General features: G+C 38.4%; 1 protein-coding gene across 4 annotated transcripts in view; it reads left to right on the top strand.

Annotated features, from left to right (window-relative positions):
- CDADC1 (cytidine and dCMP deaminase domain containing 1) overlaps window positions 1–27,502 on the top strand; it is a 52,857-nt gene that overhangs the window by 5,018 nt on the left and 20,337 nt on the right. For 3 of the 4 annotated variants that reach the window (XR_011506906.1, XM_014838934.3, XM_014838935.3), the window contains exons 3-8: window positions 3,555–3,629; window positions 6,788–6,965; window positions 15,716–16,285; window positions 21,976–22,025; window positions 24,751–24,920; window positions 26,744–26,933. Coding sequence is in view for 3 of the 4 variants with exons in the window: in XM_014838934.3 (XP_014694420.1) it covers window positions 3,555–3,629; window positions 6,788–6,965; window positions 15,716–16,285; window positions 21,976–22,025; window positions 24,751–24,920; window positions 26,744–26,933 (1,233 nt within the window). In the remaining variant the exon portion in view is untranslated. The remainder of the gene's footprint in view (window positions 1–3,554; window positions 3,630–6,787; window positions 6,966–15,715; window positions 16,286–21,975; window positions 22,026–24,750; window positions 24,921–26,743; window positions 26,934–27,502) is intronic. The other variant, XM_070520648.1, reaches the window with a different exon arrangement.

Here is a 27,502-nt window from a genome sequence, read left to right as displayed (position 1 = left end):
TTATACATTCTGTGCTGAAATTAAGTTCTTTTTTGACAGACAGGCACATTAAATTAAATAAATAATTCCAGTATTAATTGCATATTGATGTTCATAGAGAGAGTAAGACCTTTTTTCCTTTAAGAAAAGAAAAATGTTCTTGACGCTAAAGTAGTATGTTTGTTTCTCTTGAATTTTTTATTCTGCTTTTGCTGTGCAGAGTAAGTTACAGAAACTCTAAGATGCAATTTGACATGTATTTTGTATTAGAAACATTGCTTTTGACACTTTACCAACCTTTTGTCTTTTCAAAAATAAGATATTTTTATGTGTTACCAAAGTAATCTATGTTTATTATTTATAAAATTAACAGAAGGAAACAAAAATTCCTGAGGCCAGCCCAATGGCGTAGTGATTAAGTTCATACTCTCTGCTTTCATGACCCGGGTTGGCAGGTTCAGATCCCAGGCGGGGAACTACACACCACTCATCAAGCCATGCTGTGGTGGCATCCCACATACAAAATAGAGGAAGATTGGCAGAGATGTTAGCTCAGGGCCCATCTTCCTCACCAAAAAAAATCTCATAATTCCACCACCTAGACACTACTGACATTTCTGTACTGTTTCTCAAACTTTTTTCTTTATTTCCTTTACTCATTTGACATCATTTAATTCTGGATCTCACCTTTTTCACTTAACACACAAAATTAATTATGCTGTAATACTGTTATAAACATTGGAGCAACAAATTAGTCTAATAGTTTAAGAGTAGCCAGTGGTTTTTATAGTTTGCCTGCCTGGGGTCAAATCCTGGCTCCACCTCTTGCTAGTTATGTAAGCTTGGGTGGGTTACTTTCCCTCTGTCAACTTTCTCATCTGTAAAATGGAATGTTACACATACATATTACATGGGGCTTTTTTTTTTAAAAGATTGGCACCTGAGCTAACATCTGTTGCCGATCTTCTTCTTTTTTTCCCCTCTTCTTCTCCCCAAAGCCCCCCAGTACATAGTTGTGTATTCTAGTTTTAGGTCCTTCTGGTTGTGCCATGTGGGACGCTGCCTCAGCATGACCTGATGAGCGGTGCCATGTCGGCGCCCAGGATCCGAACTGGTGAGACTCTGGGCCACCAAAGCTGAGTGCATGAAGTTAACCACTCAGCCACAGGGCCAGCCCCGTACATGAGGCTTTTATGACAAATGAATGAGTCATATTTGTAAAGCTCTTAGATAGTACCTGGCACATACTGTGTACTATATGTGTTTGTTATTATCATTTTAATGATTGCCTAACAGTCCATTCTATCAGTGTACTGTGTCTGTTCCCTTATTGTTGGAATTTACATTTTAAATTCCAATGTCTGAATTTTTAAATTGTCTGTGATTTTTACCAGCCTTAGTGTATTATAAACTTACAGCCACTTCTAAATAACACCGATATCTGAGTTTTCTGTGTTGTCAAATATTTACACTCTATGGGTGCACCTTGAGGTTTGTTCAGCAAGATATACATTGAGTATAAAGAGTAATAATTTGTAAGAATCCAGTCAGAAACTAGATAAATGAGTGGGAGAAAAAGCAATTGTTATGAGACTTCTGGGGGGAAAAACATAATTAATTAAAAGTTTTAAAAGGGAAATCAAGGACTATTGAAAATGGCTATCAGTTAAGAGTAGTTCTCTCTCCTCCTGGTTCATAGTTTTTAATTTTAGTTAAGTCAGTCTTACCTAAATTGCCTGAATAGTGCTTTAGTATAAGAATTAGAATAACTGCATTGTCCTCTCATATTTCTCTACATATCACGTTGTCTCCCTCTCCCGCCTCTTCCCATTCTGTCCTCTGGTACCGCATTTTTATGCTAGAAGACCTCACTCCTTTTCCAGAACTGAAGCAATGTAGCATAATGGTGAAGGCAATGGATTTGGGACTCAGATCCGCGCTTCCTCGTTTATTAGCTGTGTGACCATGGTCCAGTTATTTAATCTCTCTCAGCCATGATTTCCTCGTTTGTAAACTGGGAGTGACAGTAGCTACTTTGTAAAATTGTGACAGTAAATGAGATGGTTTAGGACCTGGTACGTGATAAACACTCGGTAGCATTAGGTAGTGTTATTATCATTGCTTGTAAAGTCATCCTCACTACTGCTACCGTCCACACCACATCATTTTGCTACCAGCATCACCACGTCCTCAACTTCCTGTTGTTCTTGAACAGAAGCCTCATTTCCAGGGCATGGCTTTTCTTGTAAACTGCTTAGAAGACTCCTTTTCTAGCATCCAGCATTTGTTTCATAATACTGAGAGATCAATATTCACCGAGTTTGCCATTCCCACTTTTACACTTTCTCCAATTTATTATGTCTCCCGCCTACTCTGGGGCTCACAGAATTCTGCTGTATCAACCTGTCTTAATCATCTACTCACTTCATAGTCACTTTCCTGTGTTCGTAAATCATTAACTCTATAAGGGCTGCATCCTGAGCAACAAGGTTTGTGGCTGGGACATGGCAAGGGCTCAATAAATAGTCTATAAATTAATAAATGAAGAATAAATCTATTATGAAAATTTGTGTTCTAAAAATAAATAAGTAAATGAAGGAGTTTCACCCCTGGCTCAAAACTTTCTACTTCAAGTTTTACTGTTAAAGGAGACTTATGGACGTCTCTTTGTTAATATCCTATTGCTGCTGTAACAAATTACCACAAAGCTGCTGGCCTGAAACAACGCAAGTTTATCATCTTACAGTCCTGGAGGTCAGAAGTCTGAAATGGGTCTCTCTGAGCTAAAAGCAGAGTGTCAGCAGGGCTTGTTCCTTCTGGAGGCTCCAGGGGAGAATCCGTTCCCTTGTCTTTTCCACTTTCTGGAGGCTGGAAATGTGGGCATCTCCTTGGCTCGTAATCCCCTCCTCCATCTGCACAGCTAGCAGTGGCGGGCCTAGTCTGTCTCGTGTTGCATCATTATGGCACAACATATGACTCTCCTGCCTTCCTCTTTCACTTCCAAGAACCCTTGTGGTTACTTGGGGCCCACCCAGAGAATCCAGGATGGTCTCCCCATCTCCAGGTCTGATGATTAGCAGTCTTGATTCCGTCTGCAGCCTTGCCAGGTAACACAGCATAGTTGCAGGCTCCCGGGGTTAGGACAGGGGATGATTCTCTGCCTGTCACAGTCCTCATCCAATACCTTTGCTACCTAGTTGCTTATCTTCCCACTGCCAGTTAATTTACCTCTGTTCCCCTTTAGTCCTTCTTGGCTATGGCCATACTCTGGACTTTTCCATTACTCATAACTGTCCCAACTGTGGAATCTTAAACTACAGAATTTGTTTTCTGGCCACAATTTTGAGTCCTTCTGTATTTTGGAAGTATGCAAGGGCCAGATCATAAAGGTCTTATTTACTGGGTTAAGTAGTCTGAACTTGAACCTGAACAAAGCCAGAAGTCAGTGCAGTTTCATCAAGGAAAAAAGTGAATGATGCAAAGCCAAGGAAACCAGCCTTTAAATAGGAAATATTGAATTAATCACATGTCTTATGTACTAATCTTTTTTTTCCCCTTAATCTGCTTTTCATTAGGAAAAGGAAGAGGGAAAGCATGGACCCCTAGGAGATAATGAAGAGGTGGCCAGAGTATCTACTGATAAAAAACTGGTGAATTTTTACGATTTTTTTTAAAAGATGTGTCATAATAACAAAGTGAACGGAATGGTTTAAAGTAGAATAAAAGTTCCTCTTATACTCAAGTTCCCCATTCCCACTTCCAAGGGAGTTTCTTGTATACTCCTCTAAAAATTATCTGTGCATTTACAAGACTATACATGTCTCTCTGAAAAAAAACAAACACAGATGAGATTATTCTATATTGTGCTCCTACATCTTACTTTTTTTTAATTTTCAAGTTTAACTTTTGACACCTTCCCCTATTAGTTCACATAGATGTGTTCATAAACATTCTTCCATGGTTGTCTCGAACTGTAACACATCTTGCTGGTTTAAGGAGTGCAAAGGCCCTAACTGCTCTTTACCCAGGCTATTTTCTCAGAGTTTGTGTTTGCAGCAAGCAACCTTGAGGGTTGAGGTAATATCTCCCTCTGGGACAAAGCAGGTTTGCTTACTGTTTGCAATAAAACATCGGAATCCCCAAGCTCGGTGTTTCTCTCCCATAACACAACCCACTTCATTCCAGAAATCCATGTGGGCCCATCTGCATGACCCCCATGGGATTTGTAGGCAAGGGAACCATCACAAACATGATGCTCATACTGCTTGCTGTGCTGTGAATGATAAAAGTCCCTTGTTTCTGACCCAGGAGTTTCATGTCTTCTGCCAGCATCCATGAAACAATGGCAGGCTAACTTACTAGGTTGTACATAGGTTGCAGTCAAAGCCCAGACCTGACGAGATGAACTGTGTTCTTTTTACTGTTGCACAGTATTATCTTGTTAATTTAATCTTTTGAATTTTCCAGAGATTCTGATTCATTGGATGTGGACTGGAGACAAAACATGTATATTTTGTAAAAGTTATCTCGATGATTCTGATGTATAGTCCTGTGAATTTCCTGACTAGTTCTGAGGATGAGTCTCTAAAATGCCCAACAAGAATGTAAAAATAATTTGTGTCAGAATATTTAGATGTTTTTAATTATAAGAAAGGCAAAGGGAAAAAAGTAGTGAATCACCATTTAAGTAAATATACCAGTTCATATCCAAGACCGACTGTTCTCTTTTGCCTATGTTTTAATGTAAAACTCTGTGACTAGGATTACATAGACGACTTGCCAAGATGTTAGTGAAGTGAAGCAAAATCAGGATCCAGAACAGTGACTCACTGAAAAGATTCAGTCTTCTGGGAGTTGCAGTAAGTGGAAGTGCCGAAATGGAATGCAACTTAGGCTTTCATTTGCTTTGTTTTGTTTTAAGTTTGGGATGGAAAAATATTTGTCTCAAACTTGATATTTTGGCCTTTGCTGAAAAGATATTTTCTGAGGTGACAAGGACTCTAGACAAAAATTGGTAAATAAACTTGGCCTAAAAGATTGTTCTAATAAAAAATGAATTGATGAGTGTGCTTCCCATTTATTATGAACAATTTTTTTAAAGTCTTTTGTGGTCAAGTTTTCTGGCTTTATTTCTGTCTGCTTAACTACTTAGAAAATCTAAAGCTAAAAGCATTGCATTGCAGCCATTTTCATTGGTTACGATTTGTTCAGTTTAATAAAATGAGCTCCAGCATGCTAAGATATTTTGATAAAGCCTCATCAGTTCTTTTCTATACTGATAATTTCTTTTCAAAATGCTTTGTGGAAGTATTCAGAAGTAGATACTAACATATACTTTGTAGCTGAGGAACATAAAACTCTAAGAAATTTTGGGATGGGGAGGGGAAAAGGTTCACAAATTCAAGGTAAATTTAAAGTTTATTTTAAAAGCCAGTATAGATAGATCTTTAATATTTTAGATATATTTTTGGATATAGATTTTGTAAAGGAAAGAGTTTTGTATTCTTTTTAACTGTTCTTAATGTTTAGGAGATGGTTAATTAACTTGGAAAGAGAATTCTATAAAATCTTCTCTGTTCCTTTTTAAGCATTTCACAAAATATCATTCTCCATAGTTTCACATATTTATACTCATAACTGAAACTGGATCTTGACTATTTTAGTTAATATAGCTTTGGTCTGATCTTTAAAGTGACTTCAGATATGTTCTTTTGGGGATAACTGTAGAGTGAAATCCCTTTGAAAGGGCACAGGGGACGATGTATATTAGTTCTCAGCCCGAGTTCCCCTCGTATTGTAACAGTCCCTTAGGAACCCAAGGATCAGGTTTACATTCCTTACTTCAGAGTCTTGGCTGTGAAAACAGCGTAGACTATTTTGTACCTTATGTAGAACTGATTTTTATCTTCGTCTGTTCTATCTGGTATTAATATTGTTGCACTAGCTTTTTGGGCTAGTATCTGTAAAAGGTAGAGCACTTTAGGTTTTGAGTAAGCACTCTTTGGGACTCCTGCCAGTGCCCAGCCTCCAAGGCTTAGCGCAGAGTCAGCCCAATCGCCTGCCTGTGGGTGGGATCGTGCTGAGAGAGCTCAAGCTCACTGCTCTGGCTTTGAGTTCTCTCTTCCTTTCTAACAGCTGAGGCTATGTCTTCCTTTTCTTGAGCTTGAATATGCATTTAAAAACATTTTTTAAATTATAAATAATGTATATATTTGTAGGAGGTGGGACCTAACCACATTCGTCTAGACTACCATAGTGCTAGAAATTAGTAGAGCCAGTTTTTTAGAAAGAAGTTGAGAGTTGTCTTTATTTTAGTCAATATTTAAGATGGCCTCTCCTTTAGTTCTATAATTCTGCCTTTTATCATCTGTGGGTGTTTCAGAAAGTCATGTAAACCCTCTGGGCTTCACTTACCCGTTTGCAAAATCACAGTTTTCCATATTTTTTCTTATTACCATCCAGAAGCTTAATACAAAATAGATGATATAAGAAACAAGTCAAGTCAACTTGGTTCTTGCCCTTCACTAGATTAACTAAGTTAAAATGTATTCATTTTTCACTAGGACAAATTAATGATAATTAGATGCTTAATTGTTTGGTTAAGAAAGCTTAGATTTAGAAGATTTCTGGTATAAAATCAACATCAAATTTAAAGAAATTTTTTGGACCTGAGAAATGTGCTTTTGTTCAAACTGCATTCAGATAAAGAATTAAACAAAACTTCCATTTTATTAATAAGTCAAATATAATCCATGATATGATCATTAGATGTTATAACTAATAAATTATTTTTTTGATCTTAATGTAGGTGAAGAGAACTGGTCTTGTGGTGGTGAAAAACACGAAAATTGTTGGTCTGCACTGCTCTAGTGAAGATTTACATGCTGGGAAAATTGCTCTTGTAAAACATGGGTCAAGACTGAAAAACTGTGATCTTTATTTTTCCAGAAAACCATGTTCTGCTTGTTTGAAAATGATTGTAAATGGTAAGTGCAGATAAGGCTTTGTTGGGGGTTAGTAGCATTTGTCTGAGAACCGTCAGTGGGAACAAATTGCCTAAGTACCACAAAGATAATTTAGAAATATAAATATATATCTGAAGACAGTTTGATACACCGTAAGAAGAGTCAGAAAACATGATTCCAGTCTCAGCTCTGTCACTAACTAGTTAGATGACCCTCAGTGTTTAGTGGACAAATGCTAGCTACTATAACAAATAAACACCAAAATTTCAGTGGCTTAATATACTAGACATTTATCACCAGTGTGATAGTCCAACGTAGGTGTTGCTGAACAGCAGACATCTTTTCTCCATGTAGTTGATTCGTGGGCCTAGGCATCTTCTGTTTTATTGCTACTGTCATCCCCTTGGGCCTGGAGTCCTCTGCATCCAGAGGCCGACTGAGAAAGAGGGCAGAGAAGGCATAGCTGCTTCTTAAAAACCCTGGCCTGGAAGTTACATACATCATTCTGTTCACATCCGTTGTGGGACTGTAGTTCCTGGCCAGGCACCTGTCTCCTAGTGACCACTACACTTTGGAAGGAGGCGCACCAGTCACCAATGTATGGCTATCCATCTCTGTCACACCGGGCTGTTCGCTAAACCTTTGTGCTTATGGTTCTGTTTTGCACCCAGGTAAATATGCAGACCATTCTCCCATTTAAAAAATATTATATCTTTGTCGACACAAATAATCCATAATCAATCTGTAAATCAAAATTGAGATGAGTTTATTATGAGCCAGATCTGAGGACTAGCCTAGGGCCTTCCTTCCCCAAGGAAGGAAGGGCACCAAAGAAGTGGGGTGTACAGAGTGGTTATATATCATCTTAGAACTAAGAGCGTACATCCCGTGTGATAGGAATGTCCCTTTTACAACAGTCATGAGATTGCTTTGCTGGCAAGGCAAATTGGTGAACACAGCAGGTCAGTGGTCACAAGGTGAGCACAGCAGGTCAGTAACTAATCCTTAGTTTAGGGAGAATTGCTTACCCTAAAGGAAATGCTGATATGGGGAGGTTATATCCCTACCTGTAGGGGCATCATTCCTGCCTTTGGGACATAGTAAATGTTTAAAGCAGATGTACAATGCATGCTCAACAAACAGGCCACGTCAGGCCCTTTTGGAAAAACAAAGTCAGGCCAAATTAGTTTTACACCAAGTGGCTTCCTCATGTTCCAGTGTATCCTACTGCTTGTCATTTATTTATCATTTTTCCCGTTTTGATCTATGATCTTTTGATAGAAGGCATTGATGATCAAAATATTGTCCCTTAGCACCAGGGTGGTTGCTGCCTGCCCTGGGTCCATCGTGTCCCTCAGTGCTAGGCTGTTATCTCATTTATTTGCCAAGTTGTCCACACTGGGAGAAATAATTGGATATAGTGGACAAGCATAGAGGTATATATATTAACAGAGGAAGCATTTTATAGGTTTTTCAATTAATTTCAGGTTGTTGCACAAACATTATACATGTGCTTTTACGTGACTCCTTATGCTCACATTGTTTACAATTATAGAATGGCTACAGTAACAATTATGACAATTCAGTATTTGAAAGGATTGGTTTTAAAAATGAGTTCTTAGGCATAGTCTTTATCAGAAAAGGAAGTTTGTCCAGAGTTGTACGATTGACCTTCTCAAGTCACCGAGCAATCATTACTCTAGCTTGCATGCCAGTCTTACAACAGTGAGTAAAGAAAACAGTAATTAGTTTGAATATTATGACTAGTACAAGAATTCCAAGAAGTAGTAGAAATAGGAATTGCAATCTGGATCAAAAAAGGGAACTGATAACTGAAGGGAGCCAACCAAACAAATCAAGACTGAGTGTAGGAGCGCTTAAGACATTCACCTGCTTTTTTACGTGTTTTAGCAGAGATGACACATTGGAAGATTCATCAGGTATGAAAACACAGTGCTCAGTTTCAATGATTGTACACATACCACCTTGGGATGCAATTAAAATATCTAAGGCCATTGTTTTTTGAAAGACAGCCTTTTTCATTAGACATTTTAGTATTTAATAAGGCTATTCCTACTTGATTATTGGTAAGGGCTCGTTGAGTAAATTTAGTCAGGATTTCTATATGTGATAATGACATCCTCTAGTCCCCAAGGAAGGAACAAATATAGCCGCTAGGTGGCCATACCAGTGGAACACTGAGAGAACCCATCCAGCCATAAGGAGAGGGAGAATGGCAACAGATGCCAGCTCAATGTGAATCCTTCCCTGTATCCAAAGGAAGCTCAGGGTGCAGTATTTTAGCCATCCAGGCAGTAGCTGAGGCCAGAGGTTTGTTCCACATAACCATTGAGTTCCATTAGGAGCCACCCAATGAATGCCTGACCTTCGAGACCAGTCTTCCAAATCAGTCACTTTCTTCAAGTATGATAGAATTCTGAAAACCTTAAATGGAACAATTATAAAATAGGTATATAGTTTAAGCATTATTGAGGTTTAATTGAGGACAAATAAGTTTGGAAATACAGGCCTGGTCCAGAGTCTTGGGATAGCTGTCTACCATAGATGCTGTCTTCTCATCCTGGTTTGGAGATATTTGCATTGGTCAATTGAAGTCAAGTATCAGAAATAAGAACTGAAACCCACTCAGGTGGAGAAGCCTTTTTTTTTCCCCACTAGTATTTGTGGAGAAGATACTCAAGATACTAGAATTTGGGCAAGGGTGCTCTTGTGGCCATTTTTCTTGCCCTTTTCCTTTTTTTTTCCTGCAGTCCTAGGAATTAGTGATGGTCTAGATGACAGTTCCCAGAGAGGCTGGATGATAATCCTTTTTGAGATAAAGGAACTGGGTGGAATCTGCACTGCCTCTAGAGCTGCTTTTCCAGTCTTACAAGGATTTTAAGGATAGTTGCTATTCATTCCTCAGAAATTTGTGTGGTAACTTCAGTGACACTATAGGTTGATCTACCTATCCAAGTACATCAACCCTAATTTGCTTCTTTCCCTCTGGGTGCTTAGTTTTTATTTTAACTTAGGGAAGAAGGAAAGAAAATTTCTATCAGGCTCTCAGTATCAGCTTCCGGTTTGGCCAAATTTATGATTGTAAGTTGCTAAGTCCTTTCTAATACCTTTTAAAGTTTCAGCCGGGACAAACAGTAACTACCTGGCAGTGTCAAACAGTTCCAGTAATCTTTAACATAGCGTTTTCCCAGAAAATCTCTCAGTCTCATTAACTCTGGGAGTAGATTATGGAGGGGTCTGTAAAGCCATGGCGTAATATATTTTCCTTTAGGTCACTTTTATAACTCAATTTCTATTAGATTTTTGCAGCAAAGCTTTCAGTAAGGTTATTTGGGAATTTTGAAGTCTTTGCTTTTAAGTGCACTTTTTAAATGATCTTATCTGATCGGAGCATTCCTTCTAATGGCCACTGTAATTCCCTGAGGCTTGCGGCCGTTTGGTAGGACCCTTAGCCTCGAATGGAGTGCAGCTCACATTTCTGTCTGACTATGTCTGACCACAAAATGAGGTGTAACCACATTTTGTCTGACTGTATTTTGGGACCTCCAACCTGATGATGATTAAGCCAAGCCCTCAGGACATGAAACAAGCTTGGTAAGATTTTTTTTTTTTTTTTTTTTTTTTGCTGTTCTTGCAAATATTTACAGCTTCTGGAACCTTTAGTTTGAGCTATTATGTCAGAAGGTGGTGAGCTCAACTCTTTAAAAATTTCCCTATTACCTGGCTCTTAAAAAGGAGCCCCACATTGGCCACTGTAATTTTAAGTTTTCCTGGGTTATCTCGCCAGCTGTTTACAGATTTTGTTAAGGACTTGCAAGTTTGAGCACAAAGCCAACCGGAGTTCCAGGGGGAGGCTGCCCATTTGGGAACTGTTAGAAGCTCAATTTCCTGTTTTTCTTTTAGTTTAGTTTTACTGTAATGTCTGAACAATTTCTAGGGACAGTATAGTGGGTTGGAAATGTCCTGCTTGTGAGTATTACTCCCTAAAGAAGGGTTGTAAACACTCTTGTATGTGCGTTGGTTTCTCCTGCCAGCAGTCGAAAACTACCACGCGGGCTCAGAGTGCGTGGGTGACCAGCCCTCACATGCGCTTCCCCGGATGAGCCTTTAATTAATTAGCATGAATGATAATGGAGTTCTCAGTGGAACCACTACTCTCTTGAGGATTGATCCTCTGACACTCCCTCGAGGTTTTCAGTCACCTGAGAACACTTTTCGGCTGGGAGGAGCTGATGTGCCTTCTCTCAGAGCTGAACAGAGGCTGGGGCTGAAGCTGGGTCTTGATGGGTGAGATGTGTGGAAAGAGGAACACATTCCCAGTCAGGGGCACAGCACATGCGGTGCCATCAAGTTGTGAGAAGCAGGTTCTGATGGTCAGTGTTTGAAATGGAGAATTATTCTTGGAGAGAGTAGTGGCAGATGGATTATAATGATAGGTTGGGTTTTAGTGGAGAACTTTGAAAAACTGCATGGCCTTTGGCCTTTATCTTATAGAACAGTTTCTAAACTTGTTTTGAGGAAGAGCTGTTTTTATTTACATAAAATCTTAAGAGTAATGATCGTTTTGTGCCCTTGAGCTACAAGCGGAAGCACTTCCGGAAGAAATGGTCACGTGGCTAGAGCCTCTTGGCCTGCAACAAGCATTTCAAGCAGATAGGTATCTATGATAGTTATTAGATTCTCTAGTCTCTCCCCTGCAGTTACGAATAGTGGCCGTGGCATTTTTTTCTTTTTTCAGTTAACTAATTAGATTGAGTATTCATTTTGTCACTTGTGTGAATTGACCTATAATTCCTGTTATAGATAATGTAGAGCCATTGAAGATTTTTGAACAGGATGTAAAATGATTAAAATTATTCTTTTTTTTTTTGTTATTGAATTGGAGCATGGAAAGATAAGAGGTTCAGAGCTTGATTAGTAGACTGTTGCATTAGGCAGGGTATAAAATAGGGTTCCGATGGTGGCATTGATATAGAAAGAATGTGAAGGAACCAAAACATTTGTTGACTGATCTCTCCTAGAGTCAAGGGAGAAGAATGAATTAAGATAGTTGTGTTTTGTGCTGAGTTGACTATGCTGAAGCACTCTCGATAGGCTCAGAGCCAAGAACTAGAGAGAAAAATAGGGGAGTGCAGCTAACTCACCCCTGCTTGATGTCTTGAGTTAAGACATTTAAACCTGCCGAAGAGGTAATGAAGTGTGGAAAATCAGGAAGCACATGTGATGGGAGTGCTTTCGTGTTAGTGTTATACCCATATATAAATAAAATCGCTAGGTTAGATGAGGCTTCTGTGTTATATCCTGGGAGGGGGTGTGGTTTAACCCCTGCTATAGCTGAGTTACTTTTGTTACAATTACCCTTACCTCAGTGACAAAGCAAACATTTCTGAAGCCCAGTGGTTTTCAGAGTGTGGTCTGTGAACGGCTGATGGTCCACGAGGTCAAAACTATTTTCATAATAATATTACACTTACACTAGTAGTATCAAAAGAATGATGAGTAAAACTCCTGTTGTCGTAGTATATATCAAGGCAGTGGTAGTCGTTGTACTCTTCGTGGCCATGTACTTGGAGTTAAAAAAAAAGTTTCATGTAAGAATGTCCTTGATGAAACAGTAAAAATAATTAATTTTATTAAATCCCAACCCTGGAAGTACACATCTTTTTAATATTCTGTGTGAGAAAATAGGGGGTAGACCTAAAGCGCTTTTTCTACGAACCTAAGCATGAAGGTTACCTTAAGGAAAACCACTAGTGTAGTCATTTGAGTTACAACTGAGTTATCCACTGTTTTTTTGGAACATCATGAATTGACAAGCTATAATTATTTAGATTTGGCTATTGGGCAGACATTTTCTCAAAAATGAATGAACCTGTCACTTCCAGGAAAACAGCTGACAGTAGTTGTTCCCAATGATAAAATTTGAGCCTTCAAGTACAAATTAAACTTTTGAAAAACTTGTATCCACTGTCATGAGTTTACAGCTTCCTAACACTTAAAGACTCTTCTGATGAAATTGCTGGTGATATTAATGAATGGGATTTTTTTTTTAATGCTGTAAAATCAGTTAACCAGTGTTTTCTAAATGACCAGTGCACAATGCTACAAAATCACTCTTCAGTAAAGAGCCATTCTAAGTGCAAGATAGACCAATGGATTTTAACACAGTACAAAAAGTTTGTTAATATGGTTTCAGATTCCACATTATAACTAACCTTTAAGAAACTATCCCTTGTCCAATTTTTATGTAGTGTCAAAGAAGAATATTCGTAATTATCTGAAATGGCTGTTAAAATACTCCTTTTGCAACTGCATATCTGTGTGAGGCCCGCTACTTTTCATACACTTAACGGAAACAGCCTGTTGACGCAGATTGAAAGCAGAAGCAGATCTGAGGATCCAGCCATCTTCTGTTAAGCAGATAATAGAAAGATTTGTAAAAACTTAAAACAGTGCTGTTCGTCTCAACTAGTGTTTGTTGTTCTTTTGGAAAATATAGTCATTTTTAATTCAACTATGTTATTTAAATTAATGTATAATAGGTTCTTTATTATTTTTGTGAGTTAATCAATTTTCAAATTTTGTTTTAATTTTGTAATGTAGTTAATATCAGTAGATATAATCCACATAAGCAAAAGCTCTCTGAGGTCCTCCTTAATTTTTAAGAGCGTAGCAGGAGGGGCTGGCCCAGTGGCACAGCAGTTAAGTGTGCACGTTCCGCTTCGGCAGCCCTGGGTTCACCGATTGGGATCCCGGGTGTGGACATGGCACCGCTTGGCAAGCCATGCTGTGGTAGGCATCCCACGTATAAAGTAGAGGAAGATGGGCATGGATGTTAGCTCAGGGCCAGTCTTCCTTGGCAAAAAGAGGAGGATTGGCAGCAGATGTTAGCTCAGGGCTAATTTTCCTCAAAAAAAGAGTGTAACAGGGTCTGAGACCAAAACATTTGAGAACCTCTGCTGTAGCGTTTTCCACTGGTACGTGAACATTTGTTCAGAGATTAGTCATCCCATCTTCTCTTTGAATCAGGATTACTAGAAGCAGCCAGAATGCTTAGATGAAAGATTGCTTTACGGCCCAAGTCCCAGTAAGTGTCGGGAGTAGAGGGGAGTAGATAGAAACGTGTGTTTGTTCAACTTTTTAGTTCATCTGTTACTTTGAATGCAGAATACTCTGTGGGCCATCTGTCTATTCACTTCTGGGCACAAACATCTTTCCTAGATGAAATTACATGAGATATTAGCAAAGGGGTCTTTTTGTTGTAAAACACTAATTAATAGATGTACATTTGGATGCTTAACTCGGTATAATACATCTCATTGTTCAATCTCAGATACAAATTAAAATATTTTTTATGTGTTATCCAGTTTTATTTTCTCTTGTAAGTTGTCTGATTATATGTCTTTGTCTTTCTTGAGACCTTATTGTTCTTGTCATTTCATATGTGCTCTTAATAAATTAAAATTTTCTCTGTATATTAAAGATTAACCTTTCCTGTGTCATATTGATTGGAAAATGTTCCTTCCACTTTGTTGTTTTGTCTTTAATTTTGTGGGCTTAAAAAGAATTAATAGGGGCTGGCCTGGTGGCGTAGTGGTTAAGTTCGAATGCTCTGCTTTGGCAGCCTGGGGTTCACCAGTTCGGATTCCAGGCACAGACCTACACACTGCTCATCAAGCCATGCTGTGGCAGGCGTCCCACGTATAAAATGGAGGAAGATGGGCACAGATGTTGGCTCAGGGCCAGTCTTCCACAGCAAACAGACGAGGATTGGTGGTGGATGTTAACAGGCTAATCTTCCTCAGGGCTAATCTTCCTCCAAAAAAAAAAAGCCAACAAGAAAGAATTAATATTGCTCCCTCTCCCCCCCAAATGCTGCCCTTGTGTTATAAATTCTTTGTGGACATTTTGGATAACTGTATAATATTTTATTATGAGGAGGACTGTAATGTATTTAACCATTCCCCTATTTTGGCCATTTAGGTTTTTACTGTTTTAAATAATGCTGCACTAAATATACGCATGAATGGAGTTGTTTTGTCTCTATTTAGAATATGTTCTTAGAATAGCTTCCCAGAGGAAGAATTCAGAGTACAGGTACATTGTTAATGCATGCATGAATTGTTTGTTTCAGATACAAAACTCTAGACAATATCAGTTGTCAGCTATGATATTTCTAAAAGGAGCCATTTGATGGTTTGGAGAACTCTGGTATATAGTTCAAGCACTGGGTTTTGGGACCCCACTGAACAAAACCAGTGATTCCACAAGTACCTTCCATGGGCTTTGTTAGGGTCAGCAAACTTTTCCCATAAAGGGCTAGATAGTAAGTATTTTAGGCTTTGCAGGCCATATGGTGTCTGTACAGCTACTCAACTCTCAACTCAGCTACTCCATTGTATTGCAAAGCAGCCAGAGACTGTCAGTGAATGAGTGTGTCTGTGTTCCAATAGAACTAATTTGAATTTCATATAACTCACATATGTCGCAAAATATTCTTTTGATTTTCCAAGTCTTTAAAACTATAAAATCCATTCTGAACCTTCAAGCGGTACAAAAACAAGCAATGGGCCAGATCTGGCCTCTGGGCAATAGTTAGCCACCCCTCAGGCTGTATTATAGGTAACTTGGTAATAGGTATTTATTATATTGGGACCTCTGGATCTAGTGCATTAATATGGTGAATTTATTAAGAAAACTCTTAATTTCAGCATGTATCTGATAAGTACCTTTCATATTTTGTATTTCAGCTGGAGTTAACCGAATTTCATACTGGCCTGCTGATCCAGAAATAAGTTTGCTTACTGAGGCTTCTAGTTCTGAAGATGCAAAGTTAGATGCCAAAGCAGTGGAAAGATTGAAGTCAAACAGTCGGGCCCATGTGTGTGTCTTACTTCAGCCTTTGGTGTGTTATATGGTGCAGTTTGTAGAGGAGACCTCTTACAAATGTGACTTTATTCAGAAAATTACAAAAACATTGCCGGATGCTAACGGTGACTTTTATTCTGAATGTAAACAAGAAAGAATAAAAGAATATGAAATGCTATTTTTGGTTTCAAATGAAGAAATGCATAAGCAAATACTGATGACTATAGGTTTGGAGAACCTGTGTGAAAATCCCTACTTTAGCAATCTAAGGCAAAACATGAAGGACCTTATTCTACTTTTGGCCACAGTGTCTTCCAGCGTGCCCAACTTTAAACGCTACGGATTTTATTGTGGCGGTGCCGAACAGATTAATGACATTCACAATCAAAGTTTGCCACAAGAAATTGCAAGGCACTGCATGGTTCAGGCCAGGTTATTGGCTTATCGAACTGGTGAGTTACACGCTTAGTTCATAAATTGGGGCTGATTGGTTATGTTGTATTTGTCTCAGAAGTAAAGTGGTTTTCATCTAATCTACAGTAGTGTTCATTTACCCTTAGACACTAAAGTTTTACGTACAGTGTAGAGAAGTTAATGAGACTCTTGAGTAGACAACTCTTTCTTAGAGCAGTTTTAGGATTGCTAGTGATCGTATATTTAGTGCCACATTCATAAATCAGGGCCTGATTATTTGGGCTCTTTCTGCTTTTATCATTTTACTGTTCACTGAGCTTTCTGTTAGAGATGGGACAAAAAGAGAAAAGAGAGAACCAACATAATTCATTTTTGTTGACTTCAATATTTTGCATGTATTCAATATTTAAGAAAAACTTTAAAAATCTTTACAGTAAAAATGTGAATTCAAAATAACAGAATCAAAGAGATATTGGCAGATTCTTTCAATTGCTGGTATGTCTTCGATCAGCAAGTTGAGAAATCAAACATTTTTACTTTATTAAGTTGTACGTGAGTATGTATGTGAAAAAGGAAAGTATTACTTGGGAGTTTTGTATGTGTATTTCTAATTATAGAACAGTGTTTTTACATCTTATGAGATGTAAACATTTTCAAAGTAGAGTCATGATCATTTTTTTAAAATGCAACTTTGAAATAAGGGAAAAAAATGCACGCAGGAACAGCAGTAGAGTAAGATTTGGGGAGTGGACTATAGTAAGATTTTTTTAACTTATCCCAAGAAAGAAGATGAGCAAAAATCTTCAGGAAAGGTTCATACAAATGTCATTGCTCTGCAGTATATTCTAAACAATGACCACAGGTCAAAGTGATTTCAGAAAAATGGAAGTTCTCAACTGGCAGCATCTAAGAATCATCATTGAAAGTGCAAATGCTCAGGGCCGGCTGGTGGCGCAGTGGTTAAGTGCTCACATTCTGCTTTGGTGGCCCGCTGTGGGGGTTCGCCAGTTCAGACCCTGGGTACGGACATGGCACCGGTTGGCAAGCCATGCTGTCTGTGGTAGGCGTCCCACATATAAAGTAGAGGAAGATGGGTACGAGTGTTAGCTCAGGGCCAGGCTTCCTCAGCGAAAAGAGGAGGGTTGGCAGCAGTTAGCTCAGGGCTAATCTTCCTCAAAAAAAAAAAAAAAAAAAAAAATGCTCAAATTCCAACTCAGACCTGCTAAATCAAGTCCCTAAGGGTGTGGCCTAGACTTATGCATTTTTAGTTACACAAGGAATTCTGACATTCAGCAGGGTTAATCACTCAATTCTTATTAAAGAATTTGATTCTATTACTGGCACAGGCTATATCACACCAAAGAACTGTATCGTGTAGAAGTCTGATTTAATGTAGTTATCTTGTGTCATGGGCTATCCGTTAGTCTCTTTGCCAAAACCAGCTTCATAAAGAATTTTTCTCTAAACCACTCTGGAAGGACAGAAACGTAATGGGGACAGTTGTTACAGCTATAATTCACTACTTCCCCTTTGCTAATTAGAATTCAGCAGATTACAGAGTGAGCTTAAACTGAGAGATGTGAATCTGCTGTTTTTTGCTTGCTCTCAGTACCTCTTGCTTCTCGTAGGAGAAACCACAGCATAACATATGTGATTCCAGTGTTGAAAGATGCAGTAATGTATAGATGTAAATTTGCATATATATTCTTTATTAGATACCCTAATTATAAATTTATCCACTATTTCTATGCACACTTTTGCATATACAGCCATGCTTCTGCACTTGATGGGCTGTTTAAAAGATTTTTCAAGGTAATCTTTTGACCGTGTGTGACTTTTTTGTCTGGAACCCGAATCCTGAATAGGGTGCCACTCTGTCATGCACTTCACGCCACTGTGAGCTCTTCCAAGGGAGAGACCACGTCTTCATCATCGTTTTTTCCTTAGCGCTAAGCACAGTGTATTGGTGGATAAAGGAAATCTTTTTATATCCAAAGATAAATGGTCCACAATCCGTTATTCAAAACCCTTGGAGGCAGATGAAAAAGAATTGAGAATTTTGCAGAGTTTGCAAAGGTAATATGGTGCATACACTGTATGTTATGCAGTACGCCCAGGGTGGTCTGGAGCAGTACCTTTTAATCAAATACATTTATACATATGGGGTAAAATGTATGAATATTTGCACTAAATATTTGATGAGGTAAATGGCCACAAAATAAATGCATCAAGTTGTCAAAAAAACTTGATATTAAGGATTTCAGATAAGGAATTCTGGACCTGTCTCTCTTCATTGATGATAAATACTAATAACAATTTATTGAGCACCTCCTCTGTGTCAGGCACAAAGCTCGGCTATTTATAAACGTAACTTATTTAACACCGAGGACAATCCTGCAAGGTAGATATTCCCATGATAGAGAGGGCTTTTAATAACTTTCACACTATTCAGTTTGCTTTGACGACTTTATTTCACTCTAATTTATAGGTGAAGAAAATCATTCCATTAAACTATTTTGTTTAAAAATATACGTATGATTAAAATGAACTCCCAAAGCTCTAATAATAGAGTTCTAAAAGTAATTGAACGTAGCTGCCTAGTAATTGCTGTTTGATGAATAAAGAGGCTCCACAGAGACGTCTTTGAAAGTAGGTTTCTAGGATACTTTGAGGTAGCAGAGAAGTGACAAAATTTGTTTAGACTCTAGGGGAAGAAAAAGAGGAGGACATTATATCTTACCTACGTGGCTTAAATGTGATCGTTTCTCTCTTGGGGTCCTGTTTTCTCATAAGACTGTGTGTTTACCACAGCTGAGGAGTATGCCTTCCTCCCAAACCACAGTGTTGATGATGGAAGTAGGTTGGAGTGACCAAGAAAGTTAACTTTGAAATCCTAACTTGGTTCTCAGCCTTTGGTATGCCTACAAATTGGGGGGATGCTCATGAGAAATGCAGACTCCTGAGCCCAGCCTGCCTCCCTGGGCCAAGTTGATTCAGGGGGTTTCCGTGGAGCCAGGAGTCTGCCTTTTTAACAAGCACCGAGAGATTCTGATGCAAGTGGTCTGTGGACCACATCTGGCCAAACCGTGACATGACTACAGAATTGAGAGCCAAAATAACCACGCCTGCGTTCCAGAAGCATAGGATAAATAGTTCTCTGACTTTCAGTGATCAAAGAGTCTCAGGAAGTTGGCTCAGTGACTGTAAATTGACCTTTCCTTCAAGGGTAGACAGAGAAAACTCTGTGCATGACCAGATTATGGGCAGCAGTTTCTGTAAAAATTACAGACATAGAAAGATTTTTGAGAAATTACCTCATCTGTCATCCAACCTTGGGGCTGGGTGAAATCTACTCCATCTAACATGGGTGGAATTTCAATCTGATTTTAAATGACACGTAGGAAATAATATTCTCTTGGTGTAACTCACCTTTGCCAGGCAGTAGAGCTGCATGCTGATGGAAAATCACATTTTTTCCCTTCCTGACAATGTTCAGTCTGTCCCCAGACTGAAACGGAAAAAATGTCTTCTGAGACCAAAAAAATATGACATGAAAAATACTTGGTGTCGATGGTAGAAAAAGTAGACTCTTAATATGAAGAATTTCTATTTCAGTTTTTTATTTTTTGTTTCAGATTTATGCAGGTATTAAGTCAATTTTACTTACAGTGACGCTTTTGGTTTTGCAGGCAAATATAATCGTATGTTTATAACTTCTGCCACTTGCCTTAGAAATGGGCATAAAGCCATAATTAAATTCTTTTCCTCTCATGTTATATTTTGAAGATCCTGGAAGGAACACAATTTTGTTCACATCAAAATCCCTTTCCTGACCACCTCCACTCTACAGAATAAGCCCTCCCATGCCCTCCATTCCTCAGCACCGTGCCCATTTCCTCCCTAGCACAGCACAGCACAGCACAGCACAGAGGGGCTGAGGTGCTTCCTCGTTCCTCTCTTCCTCCCGCGTCAGACTACAAGTTTCATGAATATAGAACCTTCCGTTTCCCTCACCGCTGAATACTCGAGTATTCAGTAAAGGGAATTCTCTGTTAGAAAATTCTCGACCTTAAAGGGAGAGGTAGCGGAAAGGCAAGTAGGCTGAGTCTGGAGAGCTAAATTTTAGTCACTCAATTTCTTTGCTTGTTTTCTCATGTAGGAAAGGAAATTTTATCTGCTTTACCTTTAGAGTAAAAATGAAATAATGGGTATAAGTACTTAGAATAAATGATACAAATGCGTTGGGATATAATTTTGAAAACCCGAGCTTGCTTGAACTGAAGATCGGGAATTTCATTATAGTATCGTAACTTTTAAAAATTAACTTAGTTGTAAGGCATCCTGATTTTTAATGCACAGGTGGAATAAAGTTTCTTTGTACTTTTACTAGAAAAGTAGGTATTTAAATATGGTATCATTGGAAGGATTAACTTTTACTAAATTGTAGAGTGAAGCCACAGGTAAGTTTAATTCTCACCAGTAGGAAAATGCCCTGGGGTAGGTTCATGGATGGTGGTTACTTTCCCTTGTGTAAATATACCAACTTAACTGTATTAGTCCCTTATGAAGATTTTGATAGGGCCTGGCCCGGTGGTGCAGCGGTTAAGTGCTCACATTCTGCTTCGGCGGCCTGGGGTTTGCCGGTTCGGATCCTGGGTGCGGACATGGCACCACTTGGCAAGCCATGCTGTGGCAGGCGTCCCATGTATAAAGTAGAGGAAGATGGGTACGGATGTTAGCTCAAGGCCAGTCTTCCTCAGAAAGAAAAAGAGGAGGGTTCGCGGATGTTAGCTCAGGGCTAATCTTCCTGGGGGGGGGGGGGGGAAGATTTTGATAAATACTATGGTTTTCATAATTAGCATATAATTGTCTTAGAAATTTGAAACTTACCCTTGGTATTAGTAGAAAGAAAAAGTCAATTCTTAGTATGGAGAATTTTTATTTTGTTTTTTTATTTTCTGTTTCAAATTAATGGTTTTAAGAAGTACAACTTTACTTGTTGCAGAGCTTTGGGTTCTGCAGGAAAGTTATCTTATGTTTATAATTTCTGCCACTTGATTTAGAAATAAGCGTCATGTCACTAAGTTGGCATTCTTTTTCCCCTTGGGTAGACTGAGGGTCAGGGAAAGGGCACCATTTTGTTTAAATCAAAATGCCTTTCATGCACTTTACAGCAAAATATATGTATATATATGAAAGCCCATAAAGATTTATTTATGTTTGTATTATAAGTTTGAACTTTTTTCTTAGCAAGAACATTTCCGTAAAATGTATTTTCCATGATTAGAGGGTAAAAAATTCTAGAAAACAGATTTAATTATTGTGAATGGTTATTACACAAAATTCATTAGTTCAGAAACTTCTTCCTTAATCAGTTTCACCACCTATTAGCAATAGTCATTTAGAAACTGCCTTGGTGGAGAATCAGTAAAGTTACATCAGTTCTGGTTACAGCTTTGAAGTGACCTGACCGTGGGCAATGCCATTGTAGTGATCTGCACATATGTGTAGATCTTGGAACACTGTCTAGGTATTTAGTACCTAGCTCCCATATTCCATGCTTAAAAGTATTTGTTTAAAACTTTTCTATAATTAGTGAGGATGTCAAGGATTGCTGATATATTTATAAAGTATGTTTCAATAAATGTTTTTGTTATTTTTGGAAAATATAGTTCTGAAACTAACAGATTATTGATTCTTACTGAGTTGCATGCCATGTGTCTTTCAGAGGATCATAAAACAGGAGTTGGAGCAGTCATTTGGGCAGAAGGCAAATCTGTAAGTATGAAAATAGTTCTTTAAACGTGTAGCCTTGATTTTGTTTAAACATAGTTCAGTTTCAAGTGTTACATTTTATTGATCCACTGGGATTAATATTTTTATTGGTGCACTTATTAAGTTCTATAAACGTTTGCTTATTCCCTCAATAATTTCCTAGAGAGGTTAATTTTATTTAGCAAACATTTATTAAACATCTTCTCCAGGGTAGGCACTCTGTCACAGTGAACAATGGGGAGTTAAAGAGCACATTTTCTGCCCTTCGTGGCCTTATAGAGTCTAGTCATGGAGACTGAGAAGTGAAAAAGAGACTGATATATGAGTGTGAATATAATATGAATCCGTGAAAGCATAGATGAGGAATATTTGCTCTGCTTGGAGAAGTGAATAAAATGTTCTTAGAGGAGGCGAGATGCTATTAGTCTTGAGAAATGAGTAGGAATTCATCAGGCAGAGCAAGTTCGTGGGACCAGGAGGATAACATGCGAAAAGGTAGGGGGTAAGAAGGTGGGAAAATGCAAATGTGTTGGCATGTTGGAGTCCGGAGTCCTGTGTATAGTAGTGGCAAAAAATTGCACTGGACCACGAAGAACTTTCTATACCGTGTAGAGAATTTGTACTTATCCTTTAGACAGTGGGATACCCTAGCACCATGATAACCAGTAGAAATAAAAGGAAAGCCATGTACATAATTTTAAGTTCTGTAGGAGTTACATTAAAAAAAATTAGTGAATTACTTTTAAGAACATATTTTATTTAATATAATATGCCCAGAAATATTAGCATTTCAACATATAATCAATATAAAAGATTATTAACAAAATATTGTACATGGAGAAATATCAAGTCTTCACAATCCTCTGTGTATTTTACAGCACCTCTCAATTCGGCCTAACCACATGTGGCTAGTGGCTACTGTATGGGACAGTGTATTCTGAGAACATTTTAAGTGGGAAAATGATTTGATCTAATTTACCTTGTAAAAGAATAAAGTGGGGCTAGACAGGAAGTGGGGAGACTAAGAAAAAAGAGACAGTGTGGGCTTGGAGTTACGGAGGTGGGTTAGGAGGGCATGGAATCAAGAGATGCTTGGTAGCTGTGTGGCTGACTGAAAGATGAGTAGGGGGCGAAGTTTTGCTTCAGTAGACTTTACAGCAAGCAGTTGGACTGTTTGCCTCGATGTTTCAGGAGCCTCTCGAGTTCACCCTGGCCAATAGAGCCAGTATCCTCCCTGCTAACCTGTCCTTCATCAGTGGTCACCATCCCATTCATTCCCTGTTACTCCACACATACAGTCAATCGCCAAGTGCTAGGAATTCCACCCTCAAAATCACTGTCGACTCCTCTTACCGCTATCCCGACTGTTAACCTCTACTAGGATAGGCTCCTTCGCCCAAAACTCCCATAGCCTGCTCATCGCAGTTAAAATTGTGTCCACTTCCTTATCATCTCCAGATTGGGAGGTTCGGGAAGGCAAGGATTGTCTGTCTTGTTTACAGCTGTATTCCCAGCACCAGCGCTGTGCCTGGCCTGTGGTCAGAACTCCCATTTGTGTTTATATGAATGTTCAGCAGCCTTTTGGCTTAACATCTGGTTCTCAACCACTTTGTGGAGAATTTGTTTCCATCTATCTATAGTGTCTGCAGCATGGTAAAATGGAAAGACATGAATTTGGAGTCAAGCAACCTAGGCTGGAATCCTGGCTGTTATACTAGCTTTGTGACCCTGGACAAGTTATTTAAAATAATAATAGTACTACTCTCTAGGTTGTTGTGAGGTATTAAATGAAATAAAACATGTAAGACTCAGCATGATGTTTGACATTTAGTAAATGCTCACGAATACTTTATTAATGAGATAATATTTTATTTGTAAGCTTTTGTTGGCTCACCATAACAATGATTTTTATCCAGCTGCTACAGTAATGAGTCTGTTGATAACTGTCTCATGAGTAATTATAGTATATTGAAATTTAGAGAGGCTTATAGCGTATTCCAAACTATTATAAACACTATGATTTATAAAGTATTTCACTCTAATAATTGGTAAAGCATTCATATTAACACTTAAGATGGTATTGACCAGGAGAAATAAAAAAGAGCCACTGAAGTAAGAAGTTCTATGGTAATATGTATATATAATCGAGACTCAATAAATATTGAAGATTAAAGGAAAGTACATTTTTAATTTTCCACCATATTATAATAGCATGTTTTTAGCCCAACAACAGAAATTGTCTGTTTGAGATATTTTTAAAACTTTTGGCTTGCTAACCAGTTGCACGGCGCAGAGTGTATAGGAAATTAACCATCATTTATTGAGCACTTGCCATGTATGGAACACTCTGATAAGTGTACTCTAAGGGATAGAAACAAATATAAGATATTGTTTCTTTTCTCCGGGATCTTACAACCCATTTGGGGAGAGATGTCTGAATCAAGTGAAACATTTTGTGAATTAAACAAGCTAGTGTTTAATTAAAACTGCTAAAACCAAGGACTGCCTTGAGATTGTATATTAGAGAAGATCCGCCTTCTTGAAATTTAGCTTTGACAGGACCATACTGCAATAGGAGAACCTGATATTGTATTTTTTGGATGGCTCAGTTTGTCATGTAAAATTGAATTCCTTATGCAAAGTATGATGGTAGGCTTTATAAATACATTGCAAGGTGCCTTTTCAGAATGTTGAAAACTAAGCTTCGTTGGTTTGCTCACTTTTGTAGCGAACTTGTGATGGAACAGGCGCGATGTACTTCGTAGGATGCGGTTATAATGCTTTTCCTGTTGGATCTGAGTATGCTGACTTCCCACACATGGATGACAAACAGAAAGACAGAGAAATAAGGAAATTCAGATACATTGTACATGCAGAACAGAATGCCTTGACATTTAGGTATGAAATTTGTTTGCATGTATTGTCTTTAAAATGTAGTAAGGGTTAGTTGAAATTAGCTTTCTGTTAATTGTAATTTATTTCCTTTTTTACAATTCCAAGAAGCATTCTTTTCAGAAGTCTAGCTTTGCTGGAGCTTGGTCCTTGCAGCCTGAACAGAGGCCATTGTCAGAGATCCTCCAAGCCTTCAGATTGATTGAGCAAGTCTTTTTTTCCCCTCCCTTCCTTCTCTCTCCAATGTGAAACTGCTTGAAGTTTGTCTTTAGGGTCTTACATATTTCTGGATTGTAAGCTCTTCTTTGTTTTCTAAATCTAGAGCACACGTATTTATGAATATATAGATTTTATTATGAAACAGATTGCTTTAACATGGTTTTTGTTAGAGATGATAACTGGCATTACCTCCTTCTAACGTTAATTTGCATCATTTCCACAAGTGTTTCTCTGCAGTTACCGTTAAGGGAGTGATCGATCATACGGGATTCAAAACCGAATAAGATATGGCTCCTGTCCTTGAGGAGCTTGTAATGAGTTGGGGATATAAGACCGCATTCAATCTAATGTGATCAGTTGTGTGAGAAAGGCCAACACAAAGTTGCTATGGAAATTCAGGGGCTGTTAGGATTGGAAGGGGAGTGGGAGGGAAAAGCTTTATGGAGGAGCTGGCATTTGAGCTGAGCTTTAAAGGTTTGGTAGGATTGTGGCTTTCTTGGAGATGCTTGCTTGAAGGGAAGCCATTCTTGCTTCAGGCATGGCAATGGTGTAGAAGTAGGAAAATGCAGTGTGTGTGTTTGGGAACATGAGTGTTCCACTTAGGCTCGACTGTGGAGCATGTGGGAATAGATTGAGCCTGGACAAGGGAAGGCTTTGAGTTTAGACTTCATTTGGTAGGCAAGGGGGAAGTGGAATTGCATTGACAGGGCCACACTACCAATTGCTTTTGCAGGTATGTTGTTTGAACAGACTAGATGCATACAGTTCTGTTGCCATGGTCCAGGCAAACAGAATGAAAGTCTGAACTAGGGAGATGGATATGGAAGGCTGGCAGTGGTGTAAGATGGCTGACTGAGAACCGTGTTAACCATGGAAACAGGAAGTAGAACCCCATAGCCGTAGATGAGAGCATTCCTTAGTCCTAATCTACCCCGAGCAAATAACTCCTCTGTTCTTTTCCTTGTGCTCTTTATTGTAGATTTACCTGCTTTATTCTGTATGGAGGTATGGATCTGTCAATCCAAACATTTGTTAAATAAAATTATCCTGCCTTAGGGAGGGAGTAAGGGAACTGTAACTCAAAACAGAACTTTAATGTTAGTTTATCAATTTAGTAAACATTTATTAAATATCCATTAGGTACCAGATAAGGGGTAAATCTTTTGTCTACCATGAATTACTGTCTAGCCACGCATGGTAAACTCTTAAGGAGGGTGTTAGTTCCAGACCCTAATTCCTGCATTATAAAGAGGTTCCGACCTACTTAGAAACCTTTCCTCGCTCACTGTCCCCCTCCTCCTTTTTTGCTTTCTGTCTCTTTCTGTATTGTTACTTTTTACTTGAATACTGAGCATTTTGCCAAATTGCTCAGAATAAGTAAATGACTTTTATGTATGATAATTGTCATGTTCAGGTTGTATTTTAACATTTTGTGAGTTTATATATTTTGAACATTCACTAATTCAGCAAGAATTAGGTTTGATGATTATTGTTTATAATGTTGTAAATCTATTCTTAAAGCAGCTCAGTTTTACTGTTTAAAGATTTCTCTAAAATGTAACGTACCCTTTCAGAGACTATTTTCCTCATATTGTATACTTTTTTTGTAGGTGTCAAGAAATAAAACCAGAAGAAAGAAGTATGATTTTTGTGACAAAGTGCCCGTGTGACGAGTGTGTACCTTTAATTAAAGGTGCAGGCATAAAACAAATCTATGCAGGGGATGTGGACGTTGGAAAAAAGAAGGCAGACATCTCTTACATGAGGTTTGGGGAACTTGAGGGTGTTAGCAAATTTACAGTAAGTAGATACACATTTTTTCAAGTATACTTTGTATTTTGTTGTTAGGTACCCTGTTGCATATTTTGAATTAGTGATTTCCACCCTTTTAAAGAGTTTCAACAAATTATTATTGTTGAGTTTATGTTTATGTGCAAGCATTTACCTCATTACAAATATTCAGGTTAGGATCTCTGCCTAATGAACTTCCATCTCTGTAGATAGTTGTGCATTGACCTTACAGATCCTGACTCAGTAGGCTCTTTGGCGCCATCTGGTGGCTAACAAGAGAAACTCCCTGAGCCACCTCCACCCTCCCTGCCTGCCTGGTTTGGTAGAGGTGAAAATCGTCTAAGATTAACAAAGGCAGAGAGACACAGGCTCACACCACATGTTTCTTACGAGAAAAATCAGAAAAAAGTAAAAGGGATTAATATTTGATATTTCAAAAAAAGGACTGAGGTAGTTCATGGAAAACTCAGAACTTTAACTCTTTGTACTTTTTTACTATTTAGGTTTTTTTTTTTTTTAAGATTTTATTTTTTCCTTTTTCTCCCCAAAGCCCCCCAGTACATAGTTGTATATTTCTC

This window comes from Equus asinus, chromosome 11 (assembly GCF_041296235.1).
Source record: "Equus asinus isolate D_3611 breed Donkey chromosome 11, EquAss-T2T_v2, whole genome shotgun sequence".
NCBI classification, from domain to species: Eukaryota; Metazoa; Chordata; class Mammalia; order Perissodactyla; family Equidae; genus Equus; species Equus asinus.
This window is presented reverse-complemented; position numbering and strand designations above follow the sequence as displayed.